This window comes from Lobosporangium transversale (assembly GCF_002105155.1).
Source record: "Lobosporangium transversale strain NRRL 3116 chromosome Unknown BCR41scaffold_4, whole genome shotgun sequence".
NCBI classification, from domain to species: Eukaryota; Fungi; Mortierellomycota; class Mortierellomycetes; order Mortierellales; family Mortierellaceae; genus Lobosporangium; species Lobosporangium transversale.
Window position 1 is genome coordinate 354,614 of NW_019028982.1, and position 21,992 is coordinate 376,605.

Sequence of the window (21,992 nt, forward strand, 5' to 3'; positions counted from 1 at the left end):
AGGGAAGGCCTGAAAAAAGCAAAAGACATCTTTATACGTTGAGTATAAAGTTGTCCATGCAGAGAAAAAAACCCACATCCAAAGCCAAGATCCAGAGAGGAAAACAAAAAAAAAAAAAAAAGTAAAGGAGATAGCTCAAAATGGAATAATGAGCAAAGTCCTTCTCTTCTTTTTCTTTTGTTTTAAAAAAATAACACTCTCTGCTCCCAGCTATGGTGCTTTTCTCAGGATAGAACGTCGACGACATTTTTTTTTTTTTTTTTTTTTTTGGGACATTTTGTGGTTAGGGGAATAAGAAAAAAAATAAAAAAGTCGTTGCCTTGAGAACTTTACAAAGAAAATCTTCGGTTGACGAAAATCTCTATGCATGTCTCAAATATGAACGACAACAACTCACAGTATTCATTCTTGCTTGACCGACTAGATCCCCAAAAATAAAAAATAAAAAATCGAGAACTCGGACTTGAAAGGGCTTGAGGACTTGAAGGTGAGAAGGGACCGAATCAACACCAACAAATATGTATATTAATAAAGTACTGACAAGCAGGGGGGAGATCTCATCGAAGACATTGGGGGTCGCCATGGAGCACGTCCTTATTTTCGAGAAAAGGACTTTTTCATTTCTCTTGCTTGCTTGCTTGCTTGCTTGCGCTTCTGGACGACAGCTGTGTTGGAAATAGGAAAGAATAGAAAAAATGACGAAAATGGAGGGGGAAAAAAAAAGAAATAGGGAATTTATACACACACACACACACACACCGAAAACATTTTTTTTAAGCAAAGAAAAAAGGAAAAGAAAGAGAAAAAGAAAGGAAAAAAAAGTGTTTGTAGCAAATGTTTTTTTTTTTTTTTGCTTCTGTTGAAGAAACTTCCAGGTTAGTGTAGCATCATCATCCAGCAACAATCCAACATGAAAGTCAAAGAAAAAAGATAATAATAATAATAATAAAAAAAAATGTTCATGGAGTAGGGGAGAGGGAGGATAGATTCGGGATCTGTTAAGAGGTCCCAGGGGTGAATGCCGTTGAGGCACCCTAACTTTTTTACCATATCGTTCACTTTTGTTGAAAAGAAACGCATTGGCCCTAAGGCCATTTTCGAATCAAAATTCGAAAATGGCGGAATGGCACGGCAACGTTCTTAAGCCTCCTTGATGGCACGGAGGGCCTCGGCAACAGCAACCATGTTAGTCAAGGACTCACGAACCTCCTTCCAGCCACGGGTCTTGAGACCACAGTCAGGGTTGATCCACAGGTTACGGCGAGGAATGTACCTAAATAGATATAGGAAAAAAAAAAAAAAAAAAAAAAAAAAAGCAAGTTAAATCACGTTCCTTATCAACATTGGAGGACAACACAGCATTAGATAAAAAGACAAGACAAAAGATAAAGACTTACTTCAGCATGGCATCGGCACGCTCCTTCATCTCAGCAGTCGAAGGAACACGTGGAGAATGAATATCAAAGACACCGGGCCCGATCTCAGCAGTATAACCATGGGTCGAGAAGGCACCCAAGATACGCATGTCCGATTTGGAGTTCTCGATGGTCAAGACATCAGCATCCATTCGGATAATGGCCTGGAAGATATCTTGGAAGTCAGAGTAGCACATGTGGGTGTGGATGACTGTGGTATCTTGAACACCAGTGGTCGAGAGCAAGAAGGCATCGACGGCCCACTGAAGGTAAAAGTTAAAGTCAACAGAGCGGAGAGGAAGACCCTCACGGATAGCGGGCTCATCGACCTGGATGTGGATAATGCCAGCCTTTTCAAGATCGACGACCTCATCGCGGATGGCAAGTGCCAACTGGTTGCAGACAACAGAGCGAGGAATGTCATCACGGACAAAGGACCACTGCAAGCAAGTGACAGGACCAGTTAACATACCCTTCATGGGCTTGCTGGTCAAGGACTGGGCATAGACAGACTCGGCAATGGTCATGGGCTTGACACGGTGGACATCACCAAAGATGATCGGAGGTCGGACGCAGCGAGAGCCATACGAGGCAATCCAGCCGTTTTCGGAGAAGATATAACCTTCCAAGCGCTCGCCAAAGTAGGCGACCATGTCATTACGCTCTGCCTCACCGTGGACGAGGACATCAATGTTGAGCTTCTCCTGCTCGCTGACACAGTAAGCGATCTCTTTCTTGATGAACTCGTTGTAAGCAGCCTCATCGATCTCACCCTTCGTGAACCTGGCACGAGCCAAACGGATCTCCTTAGTCTGAGGGAAGGAGCCAATGGTTGTGGTGGGGAACTCGGGCAGGGGATGGGCCTGGTGCTGTTTAGCTTGACGCTCAGAAAATCCGCTTCGGCGACGGAGCTGATCAGGAACAATGGCCTCGAGACGCTGGCGGACAGCGCTGTTGGTGGTGTGGGATGAAGTGCGACGAGCATCGATCGAACGGGCATTGTCGGCCAACTCAGCCCGGACAGATTCCGCACCATGGTTAAGGGCGTGAACAAGGGTGTGAACCTCCTTGCATTTTTCCTCAGAAAAGGCAAGCCAGTCAAAGAGTTCGGGATGCTTGGAAGCGAGACGCTTCTCGAACTTGAGGGTCACAGGGGTATGCAAAAGAGAGCATGAGGGGGCAACGAAGACGCGGTCGGAACCGAGAGAAGCCACGGCAGTCTGAGCGATCTTGAGAGCGTTGGCGAGGTTCGTCTTCCAGATGTTACGACCATCGACCAAACCGAGGGAAAGAACCTGGGTCTGGTTGATGTTAGCAATGACATGCTCGAGCTGCTCTGAGGCACGAACGAGATCGATATGAAGACCAGCAACACCAGAGTTCTTGACAAACGAGACATTGCTGCCGATACGGCCAAAGTAGGTGGCAATCAAGAACTTGAGCTGAGGAGCAGCAGCGGTCAAGCGAGTGTAGGTCTCTTGGAAGTGACCGATGACAGCATCAGCGAGGTCAAGGGCGAGAATGGGCTCATCAACCTGGATCCAATCAGCACCAGCTTGAGCGAGCTTTGAGAAGAGCTCTTCATAGACTGGGAGGAGCTTGGGGAGGAGAGTGATAAGTTCAAGACCGACAGAGTTCTTGGCAGCCTTGCCGAGTAAGAGGAAGGAGAGAGGACCGAGGACAACAGGACGGGTGTGGATACCAAGGGCCTTGGCTTCGTTGAACTCCTCAAGAGTCTTGATCTTGGGGCCGAGATGGAAGGTTTGGTTAGTCTCGAATTCGGGAACGATGTAATGGTAGTTGGTGTCAAACCACTTCTTCATCTCTTGAGCCTCGATATCAACCTTCTCTTGGGTCTCGGTGGCAGGCTTCTGGATACCACGGCCGATGGCAAAATTGCGCTCATGACCGTCGGGGAGATGACGGAAACGCTGAGGAATGACGTTGAACATGACGGAATGGTCAAGCACATGATCGTAGAAGGAGAAGTCGCCCGAAGGGATCTGGGCCAGACCCTGAGCCTTCTGCAACTTCCAGTTCTCAGCACGCAGTTTGACGGCTGCCTCATCGAGGGCCTGCTCATTGACCTTGCCGGCCCAGAAGCTCTCGACGATCTTCTTGGTCTCGCGCTGGGCGCCCTATTGACGATCAAAGAAATCAGATAAGGAGGGAACGTGGGTTAGGCAAATAAATAAATAAATAAATTTAAGATTAAGACAAACATTGGATAGTTTAGGTTCAAATTTCGCACGCATTTTTTGATCAAACGACAAGACGTACGATTCTGGGGAAACCCAAGTTAGTAGCCTGAACCATGGTGATAGTAGTGGGTGTGGTAGAAAGAGTTGGATGTATGTGTATGCTTGTGGAAGGGTAAAAGAACTTGGAAGAGATCTTTTTTGGGGATAGGTCTGGTATGAATAGGATCTGCGAAGGAGAAAAAAGAAGAAAAAAAAAAAAAAAAGAGAGAGAAGGGAGTGCAGTAACGTTTTTATACTCATTGGGATGGGACTGTCTTTCTCTGTCGCCTCATCTGATTGGACGATCTATGTAGGCGCCAAATTGCTTCGTCTGTGGCGTGGAGGGATCACATCATTTTTCCAATTGAAAATGCCTCTACAGTAGACATGAATACATAAAAATAGCTAGAGTGAAAGCAATGCTTTTTTCTTTTTCCTCTTTAGCAATAGGTAGAGAGATGAAGCTTGGGTCTTTTATCATTCCAATACCACAGCTTGATAACAATAGGCCTTAAATGAGGAGCAATGTTGCAAAAAAAAAAAAAAAAAAAAAAAAAAAAAAAAGGTGTTGTAAAGTGACATGAACAGGATAGGAATGTTTTTCGCGTAAAGAAATATGTACAGTACATGTATATTTTTGAGTGAATGTGTACATGTTCTGTCGGCAGATGTTTCTCTCTTTTTTTTTTTTTTTTTTTTTGGCAAATATCACGATGACTCTTTGAGCACAAAGATTTGTGTGAGAAAATACGCCAAATCCTATCTCCGCTCGATGTGCTCACACCTGTCAAAAATTCTATAGTCCTATGGATGCATTTAAGCATTGAAGTGTTGACAATGATGTTTATGTTTATGAGAGAGATATCACACTCTAAATACCCACATTCCCCTGGACGCATCAATGCATAAGACGCGCTTTTGATTTATATCTATACTTTGGTCAGCCAAATACTATTTGATTATAGATATCCAAATACAAAACATACTGCACATCCATCGTGCACGTTCAGGACCTCAACAACAGCTCTGTCGCCTTTCTTCTCCTTCCTTTTTTCTTGTCTTTTTTTTTTTTATTTTTTTTTAGCAACTTAATTCAATTAAATACAATGGATGTTGCAGAATTGGCAGAGGCATTCAAGGAGCAATCCCCAAACCATGCACAACTGATGCAACGCATGCAAGCACTCATGGGACAGGGTATAGACGTCTCTTCTTTATTCGCGAATGTAGTCTCAGTAAGGATAGTTGCTATTCACATCCAACCTTCAGATATTAAGCAAAAGGAAGGAGCATCTTCATGTTTACATAAAGTATTTGTATTAATAAACAATACTTCCGATCTAAGCTTGCGTCCATACGCGATATACCCATCAAAAAGGCTGCCTACGCGTTCCTGACTATGTATGGCCGGACGAACGAAGAACTATGCTTCCTAAGCATCAACACACTTCTTCAGGACTGTGCGGATGCTGATCCCATCGTACGATCCCTTGCATTGCGAACACTTTGCTCGCTTGGGTAAGGTAGGGGGAGGGAACAGAGGGATCTGAAGGATATTGACCTTTATTCTGTGAATATGACCTAAAGGACTATCTAATCGATCATATTGTTCATTTTATTTTATTTTATTTTATTTTTATTTTTTTTATTTTTTATATAGACAGAAAAGTGCACTGCGGTTCATGCTGCAGCCCTTGAACAAGGGTTTCCAAGACAAAAACGCTCATGTCAGAAAGACGGCTGTCATGGCGTGTATTCCATTATTCGAACTTGACTCGGTTTTTGTCCTCGGTATATATATCATTTGTATTAATTTTTCTTTTTATATTTCCATGTTCAAATGTCCATCATCCTTCTTCTCCCGGTGTCCCACGCTAACCTACGATCGGTTTTTTTTATTGTTATTTTTATTTTTATTTTTATTTTTATTTTTATTTTTATTTTTATTTTTATTTTTATTTTTATTTATTTATTTTTTATGTTTTATTTTTTTCAGAAAGCGAAATTGTTGATAAATTGTATGGACTACTCAGAGATCGAGATGCTCAGGTGGTGATCAACTGTATTCTGGCATTAGAAACCATCCTGGTGGATGAAGGCGGCATTGTCATCAATCAAAACATTGCTCAATACTTGCTTAAACGATACAAGGATTGGAACGCAAGTCAGCTACAGATCGTCCTTGGAGTCCTCTGCCGCTACAGACCTTTAACTAGCGATGAGCTCTATGAGATCATGGTAAGAAGTAGAAGAAGAAAAAGAAAAAGAAAAAGAGCTAGTTTACTAAACCTCAGTCTGATTTACTTTTTTATCGTTATTTGGATACTCTTACTCATACTTGATATTTTGCACTGTAAAAAAAAAAAAAAAAAAAAAAAAAAAAACATATCCACTCATAGAATGATATAGATGATGGCTTGCAGCACCCATCGCAAGCGGTTCAAATGGCAACCCTTAGATTGTTTATCTGGCTAACCCAAGATTTGAATGAGGTTCAAGAGGATGTCCAAAAGACTATTGAAGGTGCTCTTCATTTCTTAATTTGATCCGCAACCTTTTATTGTTACTATTCAGTCACTAACCTCTTTTTTTTTTTTAAAAAAAAAAAAAAAAAAAAAAAAAAATTCCCTTTGCTGATAAGAAACCCTACTCAAGCATCTGGAATCACCTATACCAGATATTATATATGCATCGCTATGCCATCTTGCACTACTAGTAGAAAAGACTAAGGGACTTTTACAAACAGCACCTCAGCATCTCTCTGCTCTTTTCTGCAGGTAAACATAAAGTCATTTTTTATTTGGAATCAACGTACATGTATATAAATTATCTTATTAACCTTCTAACTTTCTTTACCTACTCTGGTTCTCTTCGTGCTCTCCTTCCTTCATCTCTATTCAATCAAGGTCCTATGAGCCTGTCGCGATTAAAACCCAAAAACTTGACCTCTGCACTACCATTGCTCGATCTTCTTCTGCAGCCACTACAGTCAATGCAGATACTGCTGCTGCCTTCACAGAATCAAAGGCACAGCTACAAAACTACATCTTGGACCATCTCTGCCAGGTTGCGGCTCTGAACTACTCCCCATCTTCTTCTACTATTACTGCCACCACTTCATCTTACCGTCTAGCGACAAAACTCGATCGACAAACATTAGCAGAGCAACTTCGGGTGGCATGTCATGCGATAGAATCTATCGGAATCATCGGATCTGCGCCTCATACATCACCATTATCTAGTTCAGCCTTAGGGTCAGCTTCAACCTCAGGAACACTGATACCCGACCATGAGTATAATCCCACCGAATCACCATTAAAATTACATCATTCGAGTGGCAAGCGTAATCAACCAAAAGCGATTGTTCAATCCTGTCTTGATCGATTATTTCAATTACTTATTCTCTTTTCGGGAATGGAGCATGTCTTGGATCCTAAAGCACACCGTGCTCGTGACCATAGTCGTGACAAAAAGGAGAAAACTATCTCTAATGTTTCATCGTCATCACCATCACCATCACCATCATCATCACCAACAGCTTCAACAAGTTGGATGCACTCAATTGATAAAATAGCATTTCAGGACCTGGATTTAGATGAAAGTCAGAAGGCCATGTTGTTGTCGGCTGCCCTAATAGCCATCGAAAGTAAGGAAGAGAAAGAGTACTAGGTCCTCTTTTCTGTATTGCTCTTTCCGTTTCTAATTTCGATTCTGTCTTTTTTTTTTTTATATATATACCTCTAAAAAACTTCCCCTCCGTCTTCTTCGTACTCTTCCTCTGTCCCTTACCATTATTATCACTGTCGTCGCCCATTGCCGTTTACTATTGCCATCAGGATGCTGGCAGCCTGAATTCAAAGCTCGGGTTTGGACATTACGCTCTGTCAACGACTCCTTGGATGAGTTACCATCTAAAAACACCGGGAACGGTAGCAGTGGTACTGGCAGTGTTAGTATTCTAAAACCATTCCAGATCAAAGCACTCGGCATTCTCCTTCTTCGACATCTTGATCAAGATGAACTGGATCGAAGAGCCAAAACCAAGAAACCTCTCCGTTTCCGATATGATGATAGCGCGAGTATCAGTGGGGGATGCGGTGGCGGTGGAGATCTGCTTTCCTCTGTGCATAGTCTATCAGGTTCTGGGAGCGGGATAGGGACAACGGTAGCAACAACAACCGAGGATATTTCAAGGCTCGCAAGGATCAATGGGATTCGGATTTTACTCTTGGAAGAATCTTTGCAACAACGACAGTTAATCCTACATCAGAACAAGAAGGCGCAATCAACGGAAAGAACAACAGCAGTCGTAACAGATGCTACGGCTATGGCTACAGCCCTTGCGATGCGATATCAATATGTTGTTGTTCTACAACAGCAAATTCAAGACATAGTACAGTCGATCCATACAAACAACAATGACAACAACAATAACAGTACCATGCATTCACTACAAATCAGAAATGAACAAATTGCTGCTCTTCATTTAGCCTGTTACATGGTTGCCTTCGTAATCGATCACGGTGGTTATTATCATTCGTTCCTCGACCTCAAAAAGGACGACGGAGGAGGAGGAGGGGGAGGAGGAGGAGGAGGAGGAGAAGGAGAAGGAGAAGGAGAAGGAGAAGATGATCGAAACAGTAACCAAGAAGAAGCAAAAAGCCAGAAATATCGAGAGTCTCTTGGAGAAAAACTACCTCGTGAACGTGATAATGAACTTTTGAGATCCAGCCTCGAGATTCTTGCACATGCAATCGATCAGCTCATTCCTCCAGTAGCAACAACGGAAGAATTGGATGATAATGATTCCCGCATAGACGACGCCTTCAGCCCTGCTGGTACAGGAAATAATCCGTTCAATGAACAAGGATCGCGACAAACTCCCGACATCCGTCCTCATGATCACAATCATAATCGCCATCATAAAGAGAATCTTCTAATTTCAAAAGATGTTGCAGATCGTGCTCGATTTATCAAAGCAGCTTTCCTTGTCCCTCTTTTAAATGGCTTATCGACAGTATCATCATCATCATCATCATCATCATCATCATCACCAGTGGCAACAAACCTTTCAAGTTCATCATCCAATCCTTTTGACTCTCCAATCTTCAGAACAGAGTCCTATTGTCGACTTGTGAAACAGAAGCTGGTCGCCCAGTTTGGTGTCACTGGACAACAGCAAGTATCACAGCTTCCCTATGCTGACATAACTAGTCTTCAGGAGATCAATCGGCAAATGCTCAATGACTGGCGTTTTCAGATCGGATTCAACACCTTGGCCATCCCTCAACCATAAAAGAAATTAAAATAAAATAAAAAATAAAAAAATAAAAATAAAAAACCAACTTTGTAGCTCATCAGTGATTAAAGAACTGTAAACATGTATTTCATGCAGTGATAAACAATATCATTAAAGTTATTATTATATTTGTTGTATGTTACTTTATGGTTATCTGTCATATTTTTAATGAGGAGGGAGGAAAAAAAGAAAAGAAAAAAGGATTATTGATTAAAAGATGGCAGTGGTGGCCCACTATCTTCTCGAAGAGATGACAGCAGATCCTGTGCTTTAACTGCAACAGATGCGGAGTGCTCCATACGGTTTTTCCGCCGGCGATCTCTCCGTGAAGCTTCATTATCACCTCCATTCCTCAGGCTCTCGAGTAGGCTGTCCATCATACCCTTATCATCACTACCACCATCTGCATCGGGTGTGGGGCCTAAAGCGACAGAAAGAAAGAAGTAAAAAAAAAAAAAAAAAAAAAAAAGGAAAAGTTGAGTTTTCTTGATTTTACTTAATCTTAGATCCATCCGGAGTATGAAAGTAGGTCTCAACTGTAAATCTCGAAAACTTTGCTTACCTTCCGCAGTGATGTTGGGAACTTGCAGGCGATTCCTTTTGGCTGCAATCTGCTCTTGACGTTGCTTGGCCGCCAATTTGGCTTTTTCGCGCTGCTCCTCCTTTTCTCTCTGCTTACGGTTGTCGTCTCTTGCTTTCTGTTGAGGCAAAAATAATAATAATAATAATAGAAAAAAAAAAAAAAAAAAAAAAAAAACTTTAGAATCCCGTATTTTTTTTTTTTAAAAAAAAAAAAAAAAAAAAAAAAAAAAGACCCATAACATAAAACTAAAGAGTTATACCTCAAAGGATGCCATAAATGTCTTGAATATTCCAAAGAATTCGTCCGGCTTCATGATTGTAGGCTCTTCGCCATAAAACTTTACACAATCCTTATACAGCTCATCCATCTCCGCCATGGCTGCCTCGGCTGCTACGAACTGTTGCTCAGCTGACTCAATAAAAGGCTTCATGACTTCATAAAATCGATCGTCAGGAGTGACTTTGAGGCCGTCAGGATAGTGTGTGTTGAGCTCCACTTTGATCTCCTTGATCTTGGTCTTAATCAGGTTGAAATCAGACTGAAGCTCAGGTAATGACACTCGGCATGCCTCACCACAGGAACTGATTTCAGATTGGTAGTTCAACAAGTCAGGTAATGTCGTCTCTGTGATATTGGTCAAGAAGTGAAGCAATGTCATGTTGGGGGTATTGGATGCTTTCGTGTCGACCAACTTGTTGATACTGGCAATCTTGAAACCAAATGCACCGCCATTATGGCCAGAACCGTTCATGTAGTTTCCGAGCATCAGAATTAGATTGAGTAGCTCCTTGAAATATTTGGCCTCCTTCAAGTTTCTAGAGGCAACAGAAATGGCGAAAATGGACTCGTTGACGCCCTCTAAGAGCGAATTGAAGGTCACCTTAAAACGAAGTCCTTCCAGACGTTGTTGATAGCGGTCGATCTTCAGGATTTCCACAAAGAATGCTTCTGCTCTACCAAGCTGCAACTTGACATCCTCGGACGCATCCTTGTACTCCAGCAACTTTCCAGTTTCTTCGGCATCAGGAACAAACTTGAGCAAGTTTGTCAATTGAACAAGGCTTAACTTTTGATCATCCATACTAACGATGGCATTACGGATTTCTGGATTTGTGTGCTTCATACCACCCAACATGATGTTGATCTGGTGAGCACGACGCTGCTCAATAACGAGGATTTCTCGCGCCTTCTTGGCTGCACGGGGCTCTATATATAAAAACAGAGAAAAGTTAATAACCTTTGATATTACAGTAAAGCACTATTACATGTACACACTTTCAAAATAACCTACCTTTACGCTCAAACACCTTGGCGACAAAAAGCTCCTCCATACTTCCAAAAATACCATTTGCACCGAGAGCTTGCTGAAGAGCCTCTTCGTCCACGCCACCAGAACCCCATACAGTATTTCCGACAGACATGTAATTGAGCTTCTCCCACTGTAATGTCTTAAGCTTGACACCCGCCATTTGTGCATCCTTCTTTTGGTTCATCTTTCCTAGCATAGGCATACCAGGCGCGCCAGGTGGGGGTGGTGGGCCTCCTCGACCGGGTGGTGGCGGCGGCGGTGGCGGGCCTCCAACACCTGGTGGGGGAGGAGGAGGTGGAGGAGGAGGAGGAGGAGGAGGAGGTCCACCGGCCTTGGGCGCTGCAAGTACTGGAGCCTTAGTTGTAGTTGGACTGCTTGTGCCCAGTCTCTTTTTCTTGGCAGCCAACATGGCGGCAAATGTTCCTGGTGCTGGTTCATCCGAGTCTGAGTCCGTGTCATTGCTGCTAGCTTTAGTACCACTTGTACCTTTGACTGCAGCACCTTTGGCCAACATCTCACCCAACAAACCACCCATTTTGGCTGATGGCGATGGGAGAGATGGTGAAGCAGGCCCTGGTGGTGGTGGTGGTGGAGGGGCACCAGAAATTGGTGGTGGGGGAGGAGGTGGTGGAGGAGCACCAGAAACTGGTGGTGGCGGTGGAGGTGGTGGAGGAGCGCCAGAAACTGGTGGTGGCGGTGGAGGTGGTGGAGGAGCGCCAGAAACTGGTGGTGGTGGTGGTGGTGGAGGCGGTGGTGGTGGTGGCGGAGGAGTACCAGAAATTGGATAGGTATCTGAAGCTGGAAGGTCATTTGAAACTGGATAGGCATCTGAAGCTGAAAAGTCCTTTGAACCTAGGTAAGCATCTGAAGCTGAAAAGTCCTTTGAAGCCAGATAGGCATCTGAAGCTAGAAGATCGTCTGAAGTGGAATATTCTTTTGAAACTGGAACTTCATCTGAAGCGGGATAAGCTTTTGAAACTGGGACTTCATCTGAAACCGAAAGGTCATCTGAAGCTGGAAGATCGTCTGAGTGTGGAAAGCTAACTGAGGCTGGAAAGTCATCTGAAATCGGATAGGAATCTGAGGTTGGAAGATCATCTGAAGTTGGAAGAGGAGATAGTGGTGATAGAATTTGTGTAGTAGGAAGTGGTGATGATGGTGCTGGCGCTTGCCCTTCAACAGGTAATGAGGCCGGTGGAGGTGATTCCGTATTTTTCTCAGGTAATTCCTCACCAATATCTACTAAAGAAGGACGTGGGTAGGGCACAATACCATTAGAATGAGTTTTTAAGGACCAATAAAAACAAAAATAAAAAATAAAAAATAAAAGAGACTATCATCAGAAAACCGCGTACCTTTTTCCCTTGATACATCTCTACCCCCTTGTTCACCCTCTGCTCCCAGGCGGTCACTGAGATTTTCTCGATCAGAGCCGTTCATGAGCGCATCTGAACGCTCTTCTAACCGGCTCGTTGAGGTCGTTTCAGCTGCTTGGTCAGTAGAAGCCAACCCAGGTAATTTAGCGTAGCGTTTCTGCAATCTGGCACCTTCAGCTCTGGTTTGCTCAAGCAGCTTGCGGATCCTTTCATTATCAACAACCTGGCTGCTACTTCCCGTGCTCTGAACACGTGCATTACCAGTTCCTGATCCACCAGTTCCTGATCCGCCCGTTCCTGATCCACCAGTTCCAGTGCTTCCATTTCCTGCAGCACTTTCTCCAGTACTTTCTCTGACGCCTCCAAGCTTTCCTCCAGTACCTCTTCCAACGCCTCCTGCGATGGCGCCCTTGAGCTCCTCTTTGAAATCCTCTCTGATACTCTCTCTACCACTCTCTCTGATATTCTCTCTGGCGCTTTCTCTAACACCTTCTCTGATACCTTCTCTGACACCTCCTCTGACACCTTCTCTAAAGCCTGCCCTAACACTTCCTCTGTTAGGACCGGTGCCAATGGAGATGCCAGTCTCCAGGCCAGCCTCAGCCATCAGAGTATTCGCATCCTCGAGAGACTTTGTCAAGTGCTTTATCTGAGCATCCTGTCTAGCCATTATTGCATGTGTCTCCTTTTCAACATTATTGAGCTTAGTCTGAAGGGTTTGGATCGTATGCCTTGAGACTCGGAGCAGATCCTCCAGCGAATAGATGTTTGATTTGAGCTGCGATAGCATTCCGTCTATATGGAGTTTTGTGGACGGTCAGTAAGGACTCTTATTATGGCGAACAAAATAAATAAAGTCCTTAAACATTAACATACCATCTTTCTGGCCTATTTCATGCTCCAGCTGGATCTTCTGCCTCTTTAAATTCTCGACCTCCTGCTTCAGTTGTTTTGATTCTTCGAGGATATCATTCAATCGATCTTGATCAACAAGTTTGCTAACAAGTTGGCTGACAGAGTAGCCAATCTTTTGTTCAAGATCATCTGTGAGGCCTCGTCGGTCCATTACAACCTGTGTTACAATGGCATCCATAAGCTGAAAGTAGCGGATCCTGAAATAAAAAAAAGCGTTGAGTTAGTACTGGCATAGTTCAATGGCCCAAATTTTTGAAATCCAAGTCTACATTGATGGCAGTCCATGTACCTTAGATCGCCCTCTTCACGAATGAGAAGCATATGTTGGAGGAGTGATAAGAAAAAGTCGTATGCCCTGCTGCTTTCTACAGAGCGAAGCAATGCATGGAATACATCGTACGGATCGGACATGTCATGCAGAATTTGATGGTTATAGAACTCCACCATGTCATCATAGTCATTCTCTGCCTCATCTTCATAAATGTTTAGCTGTCTGTCAATCAGGTCGTGATTGAGACTCCTCATTTTCTATTGCCATCATATCCCAAAGTAAGCATCCAGTTAATGAGATCATTGATATGTATTCTAGTGATATATGCAAAAACAGCACAACAGCAGGAGCCACTTACAGAAATGATCCGTGTCAATCCGCTGGTTGTCAGCTGACTTCGGAGGTGGATACGAAGCTCAATATCGTCAACAACTTGTAATAACGCATTGATCAAGATGACGTTTGATAGCTATAAAAAAAAAAAAAAAAAAAAAAAGCGTTACTGTAAGTGAAGGATATGTACAGCTTTGCAGTGCAAATATCATACTGAGAACTGTAAAAAAAAAAAAAAAAAAAAAAAAAAATTGTACAAGTGAACACGTACCACATATTCAATCAGATGGCTGTCAAGTGTTCCTGTCTTCTTCAGCTCCTCGCTCATTCCGATCGCTGTACCAAATCGACCACGTCCATCAATAGTGTTCTCCAGGATTCTCATCCATGCATCAAAGCGAGCGCTTTCCCTCCAGTACTCTTGTACTTGATCCAATCCTTCCAAGACCAATTTATGGCCCATTGGAACCTCACAGTAGCACAAAAAAGTCAAGACTTCTACAACCAGCTTCCTTGTCTGGATCTGAGGTGAAGTAATTGAGAAACAGAGAGCATATATACAAGGAGGGTGCTTAATTGCTTCCTGCGCGCCCCATCGGTTGTTAAGTAACGTCTTTAAACATTTAACAATCTCATGTTCCATCGCCAAATCCGCATCTCGTCTATAATTTGAATAAAATAAAGGGTTTGTCTGAGACGTCAAGGGAATTTTGGAGAATTACAGAAACTGATTCATCTCGTCTAATCTATTAGGGTAGGGCATAAAATGTTCATACCTTGATGGTCTATGGTTCAAAGTAGCTAGTGACGATGACAGGATTTGTTGTCCACGGTTTTGAATGAAAATCCGGACCCATCTTTAAAAAAGCAAAGAAACAGTAGGGTGAGCTTGACAAAAGTCATTCAACAAAACGATGTTGATGTGTGCCAATCATTCGATTAAATAAAGGGTAATTTGGAATAAGATGTGTAACGTACGATATTGGTTGCGACTTGAGAGACACGTGAAGGGCGACGAGAACTTTAACGTCCATGTTTCTAAGATCTGCATCCGACTGCATCTTTCTCACATAATACTCTGGCGAGGATTTGTCAATTTGACCTTCAACGCGTTTCTTAGCCTAGAAAAAATAAAGGGAGGACGGAGAGCAAGAAGGATAAAGAAAGGTAGCCGCAAAGCTTGATATGAGTAAAACTGACACGTTTTTTTTATATAAATGTATAGATTACCAACATAAAAGCTATATTGATCGTACCTTGTTCTGCTCCTGTGCTTCATGTTGACAAATGAGTTTCCATTTGATATCTAATGGAAGTGCTTCCATTTTCTTGCGCTTTTCACTTCCCTGCATGTCCATGTTATTCTGTTGGCAATAAAATTAAAAATAATTAAATCAATAAAGTTAGTGTCTTGAAGATCGCTGTTTTCTAGAATAACCTTTTTTTCCCCTCCTTGTCGTTATTGCAAACAAAAAAAAAAAAAAAAAAAAAAAAAAGATAGAGGGAGAGAGAGAATAGCATCTTCACAGAATGTATTGCCCAGGGTTAACGCCTCAAACCTCTCAGGTTTGATTATCTTTTGTTATTTGCACACATTCAATTGCCCACACACAAATTAAAAAAAAAAAAGAAAAAGGAAAAAAAAAAAAAAAAAAAAAAAAAAAAGTGCATGAAAGCCCCTTCTATATCCCCTTCGTTTCTCCCTTTCTGAGGGAAAAAAAAAAAAAAAAAAAAAAAAAGTTGGTTGTACCATAAAGTCAATAAAACGATCCTCGATTTCCTGGTCATTTCGAGGACGTGTTGGGGGCAAAGGTTCGCTTCGTCCAGCTTCACTGGCTGTCCCTGAGGTTGAGGTTCTAAATGAGCGTACAGACTGGGTGTCATAGTTATTGGGGGAAGTGGGACGGTCTATTCCTGAAGAGACACGGTGATGTCCTGCAGCGAAGGAGGTGATGGCAGCGGCAGCGGCAGTGGAGACGGATCCAAGGTATGAACCAGATGAGGATGAGTGATGGCTAGGATGACCTCTTGCTGATTGTGGTGGAGACGAGGTTGAGGAATAGTCTCCCGAGTATGAATGATGTCCGTGCCCTCCTCCGGCTCCATTGCCACCATTGCCATCACCCGAGTTTGTATTTGAATAAGCGTATTGTCCTTGCTCTCGGTCTGACTGCTGAAAACTTGTACGAGGCTGGTAGGTTGTCTGGGGTACAAAGGGTGGACTGCTTGGTTGATAATAGCCAGTACCCGAAGGAATTAAAGTAGGAGAGGAGATGGTGATTGGCTGATTATATTTTGTCGATTTCTTTTTGCCGAGATGCAGAAGCTTGTCCATGACGAGACGAGAAAGATGTGAAGAAGAAAAGAAAGGAAGGGGAAAATAAAAGATAAAAATATAAAATAAAATAAAATAACAAAATAAAAGTAAAAATAAAAAGGGAAGGGAGAGGAGAAGAAGGGAGAAGGAAGAAGGGAGACTTGCAACGAAGTAAGGACCGTTGCAAGGTCAATTGGTCAAGGTGTTCCTCTCACTCAACCCTTTGAAGGAGATGTCGTGGTTAAAATAAAAGGTATGATTGAGAGAGAGAGAGAGAGAGAGATTGAGAGAGATTGAGAGAGATTGAGAGATTGAATAAAAAAGAGATAAAAAAAAAAAAGAACTAAATGACGTTGAGCATAAAAAGAACGAGCAGAGTGAGCATTTTTGATAAAAGTAAAAAGTTATAATAAAAAAGAAGTAAGCAAGGGAAACGTAAAAATATAAAATTAATCTTAATACTTTTTGCTGGACTCAACTCACAGTCACTTTAATCCATTTCGCCCCTCTGGAGGAAAAAGCACTAACACAGCTCTCTTACCATCTATCATCTTTGCTGCAAGACATGATCTGCCTTCGCTCGTGACTCTTACCCAGGAATGCTTTCAGACATTCAGATATTCAGATATGTATATTTATATACTCTTGAACAACTCATTTATAACAAAAATATATATACTCTTGAACAGATCTGACTGGACCCAAGACTTATCCAACCACGTCCAATTGCCTTAACTTTTTGTTTCGGGGAACTATCCCAATAAGAAAACTGTGTTGATGTCATTGGAATCTGCAAATTACAATACCAGTTCAACAACAAAGCCAAAAAGCATTGCAATTGCATGCCATTTTGTTACTTTATTAACGCCTCCGATGCTTCTCTGATTTGATCATGCCACCATCCCTATCAGTTTTGTCCTTGCATCTGCAGCATCTGTTACTGTGAAGCCAAGGAGATAATAAATCAAGAATGGGTCAAATAAATTTATAACATCAGCTTGTCAGGTGACACGGCACATGAGAAAGATAAACACACACTGACCTAAACACAAATATCCAAATACAGAATCCAACCGTGTGAAAGTAAAAAAAATATTTCCATTTTTTCCCTTTTTTGATTTCTCATCCTTTCCCTTTTTCTCTCTTTCCTTCGCTCTTCTCTTTATTTCTCCTCTTCTTTTCTCACTTTCATCTTTCTTTTCTCCTTGTCCAAACCATCTCTCCCTTCCATATCCTTTCCTCCTGAATCTTAATCATGTCGGCTATTACTTGCACACTTCCTGGTTGCAATCAGATCGGATCTCATAGACACGAGGAACAGTATGTTCATGTGCTCTGTTATTCTACAATACCTCTTCTCTGTACCTTATTCAGGCACAATATTCTAACCCGCCTTTTACACACATTCAACCCATTAGCACTAATGAACCTGCTATCCTCAACAGCATCCTTGAACACATCGGAAACACTCCCTTGGTCCGTATCAACAAGATTGCAAAGACTGAGGGTCTTCAATGCGAGCTTTGTATGTACCTTTTTTTTTTTTTATTTTTTTTTTTATACAATATATAAAAAAAAAAAAAAGAAAGAAAAAAGTTGTTGACTTTGGAGATAAGTAAACTAAACAGGTATTTTTTTTTTTCTTTTCCTTTCTCGTTGGACCATTCAGTGGCCAAATGCGAGTTCTTCAATGCTGGAGGCTCTGTCAAGGATCGTATTGGAAAGCGTATGGTCGAAGAGGCTGAGAAGGACGGTCGCTTGAAACCTGGATACACCATCATTGAACCCACCTCAGGAAATACTGGTAAGCGAATAGGGTCAACTTGTGGTCTTTTATATATACATATATATGTGTGTCTCTTTCCACCTCCATTTTTCTCCTATATTGGCCTTCGCCATTTCATCTTGGACCGCTCTTTCCAGCAACTTAAGACAATTGTTGTTGTTCTTTTTTCCCATGTGCATGTATACTTTTTTTTTTTTTTTTTTTTTTTATTATTCCTCGGCACCTCTAGTTCGCTTGGTCACACAATAACAATAACCAGTTCTAGACTGAGTTGTAAAAAAAAAAAAAAAAAAAAAAAATTGAATTTGGAATTTAGTGAGCTAACAACAAAACAAATATCAAACTTTTGCGTGGGAATATTCCTATTAGGCATTGGTCTTGCTCTCGCCGCTGCTGTAAAAGGATACCGTACCATTATCACCTTGCCCGAAAAGATGTCTCAAGAAAAAGTGGATGTGCTCAAGGCTCTTGGTGCTGAAATTGTCCGCACACCCACAGAGGCTGCCTGGGATGCCCCTGAATCTCACATTGGAGTTGCAAAGCGACTCAATGCCGAGATCCCCAACTCGGTCATCTTGGATCAGTATGCTAACCCCTACAACCCTGTCGCCCATTATGACCACACTGCCGAGGAGATTTACAGAGCCTGCGATGGAAAGATTGACATGTTAGTCGCCGGTGCCGGAACTGGAGGAACCATCACAGGAATTGCTAGAAAGCTTAAGGCTCTCTGCCCCAATATCATTGTAAGTTTTTTCTTTATTATTATTACTTTTTTCCATCTGAATCATGTGAATGGTTTTATATTTTTATTTTTTATTGTTATTAACTGCTATAAACTGTTATAATACAATGCCGCATTAGATTGTTGGAGTGGATCCTCATGGTTCTATTTTGGCTCAACCAGAATCACTCAACACATCGACAGAGGGTTACAAGGTCGAGGGTATTGGTTACGATTTCGTCCCAGAAGCGTTAGACCGCAGCTTGGTTGATCGATGGATCAAGTCGGCAGACAAGGAATCCTTCACCATGGCTCGTCGTTTGATTCGTGAGGAAGGTATTCTCTGTGGAGGCTCCTCAGGTACTGCAGTTGTCGGTGCTATCAAGGCCGCCAAGGAATTGGGACCTGGCAAGCGCTGTGTTGTCATCCTGCCCGACTCTGTTCGTAACTACATGACAAAGTTCTTGAACGATGATTGGATGCAGACCAACGGCTTCACAGATCAGACCATGGTCTCCGAAAAAGAATCCAAACATCTGCAGTGGGGTGGTGCCACCGTTGGAAGCCTTCATCTCAAGGCCGCTGTCACAGTCACGGACACCTCTCGTTGTCGTGAGGCCATTGTGTTGATGGAAAGCAATGGATTTGATCAGCTTCCTGTCGTCTCCGCCAAGAACGGTCGTCTCGTTGGCTTGGTCACCCTTGGCAATTTGCTCTCCAGAATCGCTGCGGGCCGTGTCCAGATCGATGGTCAAGTTCAAGATGTCATGTTCAAGTTCCAAAAGTCTGGAGCCCACTTCACTGAAATTACAGACGACACTCCTCTTGAGGACTTGACGAGCTTCTTTGAGAAGAACTCTGCTGGTATTGTCACCGAGCGTGGAGGTTCCAAAGTCAAAGCCGTCGTTACCAAGGTTGATCTGGTTTCCTTCTTGGTCAAAAAGACTGCTTCCGCCTAAAAGTCTGCAATCAAAAGATTCATTTGCATTTTTTTCCCCTTTTTTATTTTTCTTCTTTGGACTTCATTGTAACATTCATAAACAGATATATACAATACAAATACATTAAAAATAATTTGTCTGATTTATTTCTCTTTTTTTGTATTTTTTATTTATATTATATTTTTTTTTTATTATTGAAAAAAAGGAAAAAAAAATGAATGACCTTGAATATCTTCAAAGCACATTGTGGATGCCTTGTACTCCTCTTCCTTGACTACGTCCTTCATGACAAATTAACTATGCAAATAATCCATCCAACACTTTCCACCTTTTTTTTTTTTTTTTTTTTTTTTTTTTTCCTTTTTTTTCGCAGTTCAATGGCAATCGTCCCTTGGCTCTACTTTCAAGTATAAAAAGAGAAAAGAAATTTTGTTTTGGCTCACCCCATGCTTTATCCAGATAAAACAAAAATGTAGATCAAAACTCCGTCGTCAAGATAAAACCACTAAGGAGAAACAGAGCGGGGTTTAGGAGAGATCGAGCGGCGACGAGGCGAGGGTGAGCGCGAACGAACGCCGCCATCAGCGCGCTCGTGGCCATTGCCAGCATCTGAGGCTCTACGCTCAGGAGAACGGGAACGTCTAGGTGACATGGCTTGATCGCCATCACGATCATTGTCTCCACGCCCACGGATAGGAGAACGAGAAGCAGAAGAGCGACGGCGGGCTGGAGCTGGGCTAGGCGAACGAGGACGACGACCACGAGGGCTAGGGCTACGACCCCGAGGGCTCAAAGAGCGTCGGCGCGGCAGAGGGCTAGGCGAACGACGAGGGGAGCGGCGGCGAGGAGGTGAACGTCCACGGCGGGGGGGAGATCTGGAGCGTCCACGGCCACCGCCACGTTCGTATCTCCAGGAAGCACTTGGTGCATTCTTTGCAAACTATAAGTACACATGAAAAATACATAAATTAAATAAGGTCAAATAATGAACATTTAAAAAAAGGTAAAAAAAAATAGCACACACTGCCCATTGAGTATTTATCGCGGTACCATGTTCTTACCTGCACGTCGAGGCGATATCCTTCAAATCGAACATCCCTCATTTCATGATAAGCATCACGGGCATCCCTATCATCCTCAAATTCAACAAATGCATAACTGCAGAGGTAGGCAGAACAAAGATGATAAAAATTCATATAGCAAATAACAGCGTTATTTTGCAGATCATGAAAAAAAAAAAAAAAAAAAAAAGGGAAAGGAAAGAAAATCAACACCAAACGTAATTTTGTTTTAAATATCGGCATCAGAAGAAGTAATTTGTCGCGAAGGAGCGGTTTTTGCGTAGAGGAAGGAAGACAAAGAGAGAGGAGTCGATTCAGTAACGCAGGACCTAGACATGTTTTGGAGGCTGACGGAAGGAAGACATCTTTTTTTTTTTGTTTTTTTCTCTTGCCGTCCGTCCCATTCGTGTAGCGGGTTGTTGACGTTTCTCATCGCTCGAACATCGATCGATCGACTCGAATCATGCATAGGCGCTTCTTTCTTTTTCGTTCTCTTTATGGTTGATTCGATATGACTGAGTGTTAGCAGGACATCACAGGTGGAAATTCACAACCCCTGCAAGGCGTTTCATAATTATTGAAAGAATCATCAGCCCAGCTTTTGGTAGTGATCAAAAGTTGGATGATCAACTCATTCTTCTGATGATTATAATGAAAAGTGGAGTCAGTCCGGCCTCTCGAATAGCCAATTAATAATTAAAAAAAAAAAAAAAAAAAAAAAAGGGAAATCCCATGCATATGATATGTCAAATTCCAATAGTTCCTATCCTGTTGCTGCTGACTCATCCTTGCAGATGCTAATAGTCTTTCCTGCCAGAAGATATATCTCCCAAGTTTTTTTCCAAAAAGAAAAGGCGTAATCCTGTTGTCCTTCTGAACCTAGGAAAAAAACGACTTTTGAAATGTGTACTTACGGCTTGGAGGATTCGTTTCGAAGAGCTGGGATATCACAGCGCACAAGTGGGCCGTATCTAGTATAATACATGGGAATAAAACATTGTAAAGACAGTGATAAGTATATCCTGAGCTGATACTTCAATGAAATATATCCTTTACAGCAGAAGAGTATAATCAAATCTAGCTTGTTTATGTACCTCTCAAATTCATAAGCGAGATCTCTAGCACGAGTACGGTGGGAGAAGCCACTGTTTGATGAAGTGGACAAATATATATTTGTAAAAATAGAAACAGAAAAAAAAAAAAGTGTCAATAGGTGTTGTCGTATTGTCGTTCTGCGAACCGATCTGATGTATTTGCAAAATGTGTGCTGTGTATAAATGGATGGGACGATTAGCTTACGAGACGAAAAGAGTGCGACGAGACATGTTAATGCGATTGAAGTAAATTGTAGAGTGAGAAGATAAAAGAAGTAAAGAAAACAAAAGAATGAAAGGGTGTCAGAATAAAACAAAAATGTTACGT

At 42.2% G+C, this 21,992-nt stretch overlaps 6 protein-coding genes across 6 annotated transcripts; 2 read left to right on the plus strand and 4 right to left on the minus strand.

Annotated features, from left to right (window-relative positions):
• Window positions 1-248: 248 nt before the first annotated feature.
• On the minus strand, window positions 249-852 carry BCR41DRAFT_346596 (hypothetical protein). Its single transcript, XM_022022927.1, has one exon. It carries the CDS (start codon window positions 581-583, stop codon window positions 362-364), a length of 222 nt encoding a protein of 73 aa, XP_021885007.1. The 5' UTR covers window positions 584-852; the 3' UTR covers window positions 249-361.
• Window positions 824-3,845, minus strand: BCR41DRAFT_331956 (5-methyltetrahydropteroyltriglutamate-homocysteine S-methyltransferase). Its single transcript, XM_022021828.1, has 3 exons — window positions 3,696-3,845; window positions 1,398-3,553; window positions 824-1,273 (listed from the first exon to the last, which is right to left on the minus strand). The coding sequence occupies exons 1-3, from the start codon at window positions 3,729-3,731 to the stop codon at window positions 1,141-1,143; spliced, it is 2,325 nt and encodes a 774-aa protein (XP_021885008.1). The 5' UTR covers window positions 3,732-3,845; the 3' UTR covers window positions 824-1,140.
• An 883-nt stretch (window positions 3,846-4,728) lies between these two features.
• Window positions 4,729-8,951, plus strand: BCR41DRAFT_419097 (armadillo-type protein; the record flags this gene model as incomplete). The annotated part of the gene is made up of 8 exons (XM_022029704.1): window positions 4,729-4,890; window positions 5,001-5,173; window positions 5,316-5,446; window positions 5,652-5,893; window positions 6,055-6,178; window positions 6,297-6,432; window positions 6,562-7,301; window positions 7,492-8,951. Exons 1-8 carry the CDS (start codon window positions 4,762-4,764, stop codon window positions 8,949-8,951), a joined length of 3,135 nt encoding a protein of 1,044 aa, XP_021885009.1. The 5' UTR covers window positions 4,729-4,761.
• Window positions 8,952-9,085: 134 nt separating this feature from the next.
• On the minus strand, window positions 9,086-16,416 carry BCR41DRAFT_317961 (hypothetical protein). Its single transcript, XM_022021302.1, has 13 exons — window positions 15,492-16,416; window positions 14,998-15,105; window positions 14,720-14,862; window positions 14,518-14,598; window positions 14,013-14,403; window positions 13,767-13,877; window positions 13,427-13,665; window positions 13,099-13,334; window positions 12,202-13,017; window positions 10,829-12,088; window positions 9,797-10,743; window positions 9,517-9,652; window positions 9,086-9,375 (listed from the first exon to the last, which is right to left on the minus strand). The coding sequence occupies exons 1-13, from the start codon at window positions 16,074-16,076 to the stop codon at window positions 9,158-9,160; spliced, it is 5,271 nt and encodes a 1,756-aa protein (XP_021885010.1). The 5' UTR covers window positions 16,077-16,416; the 3' UTR covers window positions 9,086-9,157.
• Window positions 16,417-17,313: 897 nt separating this feature from the next.
• On the plus strand, window positions 17,314-19,527 carry BCR41DRAFT_367649 (pyridoxal-phosphate dependent enzyme; the record flags this gene model as incomplete). Its single annotated transcript, XM_022026317.1, has 5 exons — window positions 17,314-17,378; window positions 17,477-17,583; window positions 17,728-17,862; window positions 18,214-18,590; window positions 18,709-19,527. 5 exons carry the CDS (start codon window positions 17,314-17,316, stop codon window positions 19,525-19,527), a joined length of 1,503 nt encoding a protein of 500 aa, XP_021885011.1.
• Window positions 19,528-19,877: 350 nt separating this feature from the next.
• Window positions 19,878-21,928, minus strand: BCR41DRAFT_346603 (hypothetical protein). Its single transcript, XM_022022928.1, has 5 exons — window positions 21,870-21,928; window positions 21,665-21,715; window positions 21,485-21,541; window positions 20,571-20,667; window positions 19,878-20,449 (listed from the first exon to the last, which is right to left on the minus strand). Exons 1-5 carry the CDS (start codon window positions 21,893-21,895, stop codon window positions 20,015-20,017), a joined length of 666 nt encoding a protein of 221 aa, XP_021885012.1. The 5' UTR covers window positions 21,896-21,928; the 3' UTR covers window positions 19,878-20,014.
• Window positions 21,929-21,992: the final 64 nt, after the last annotated feature.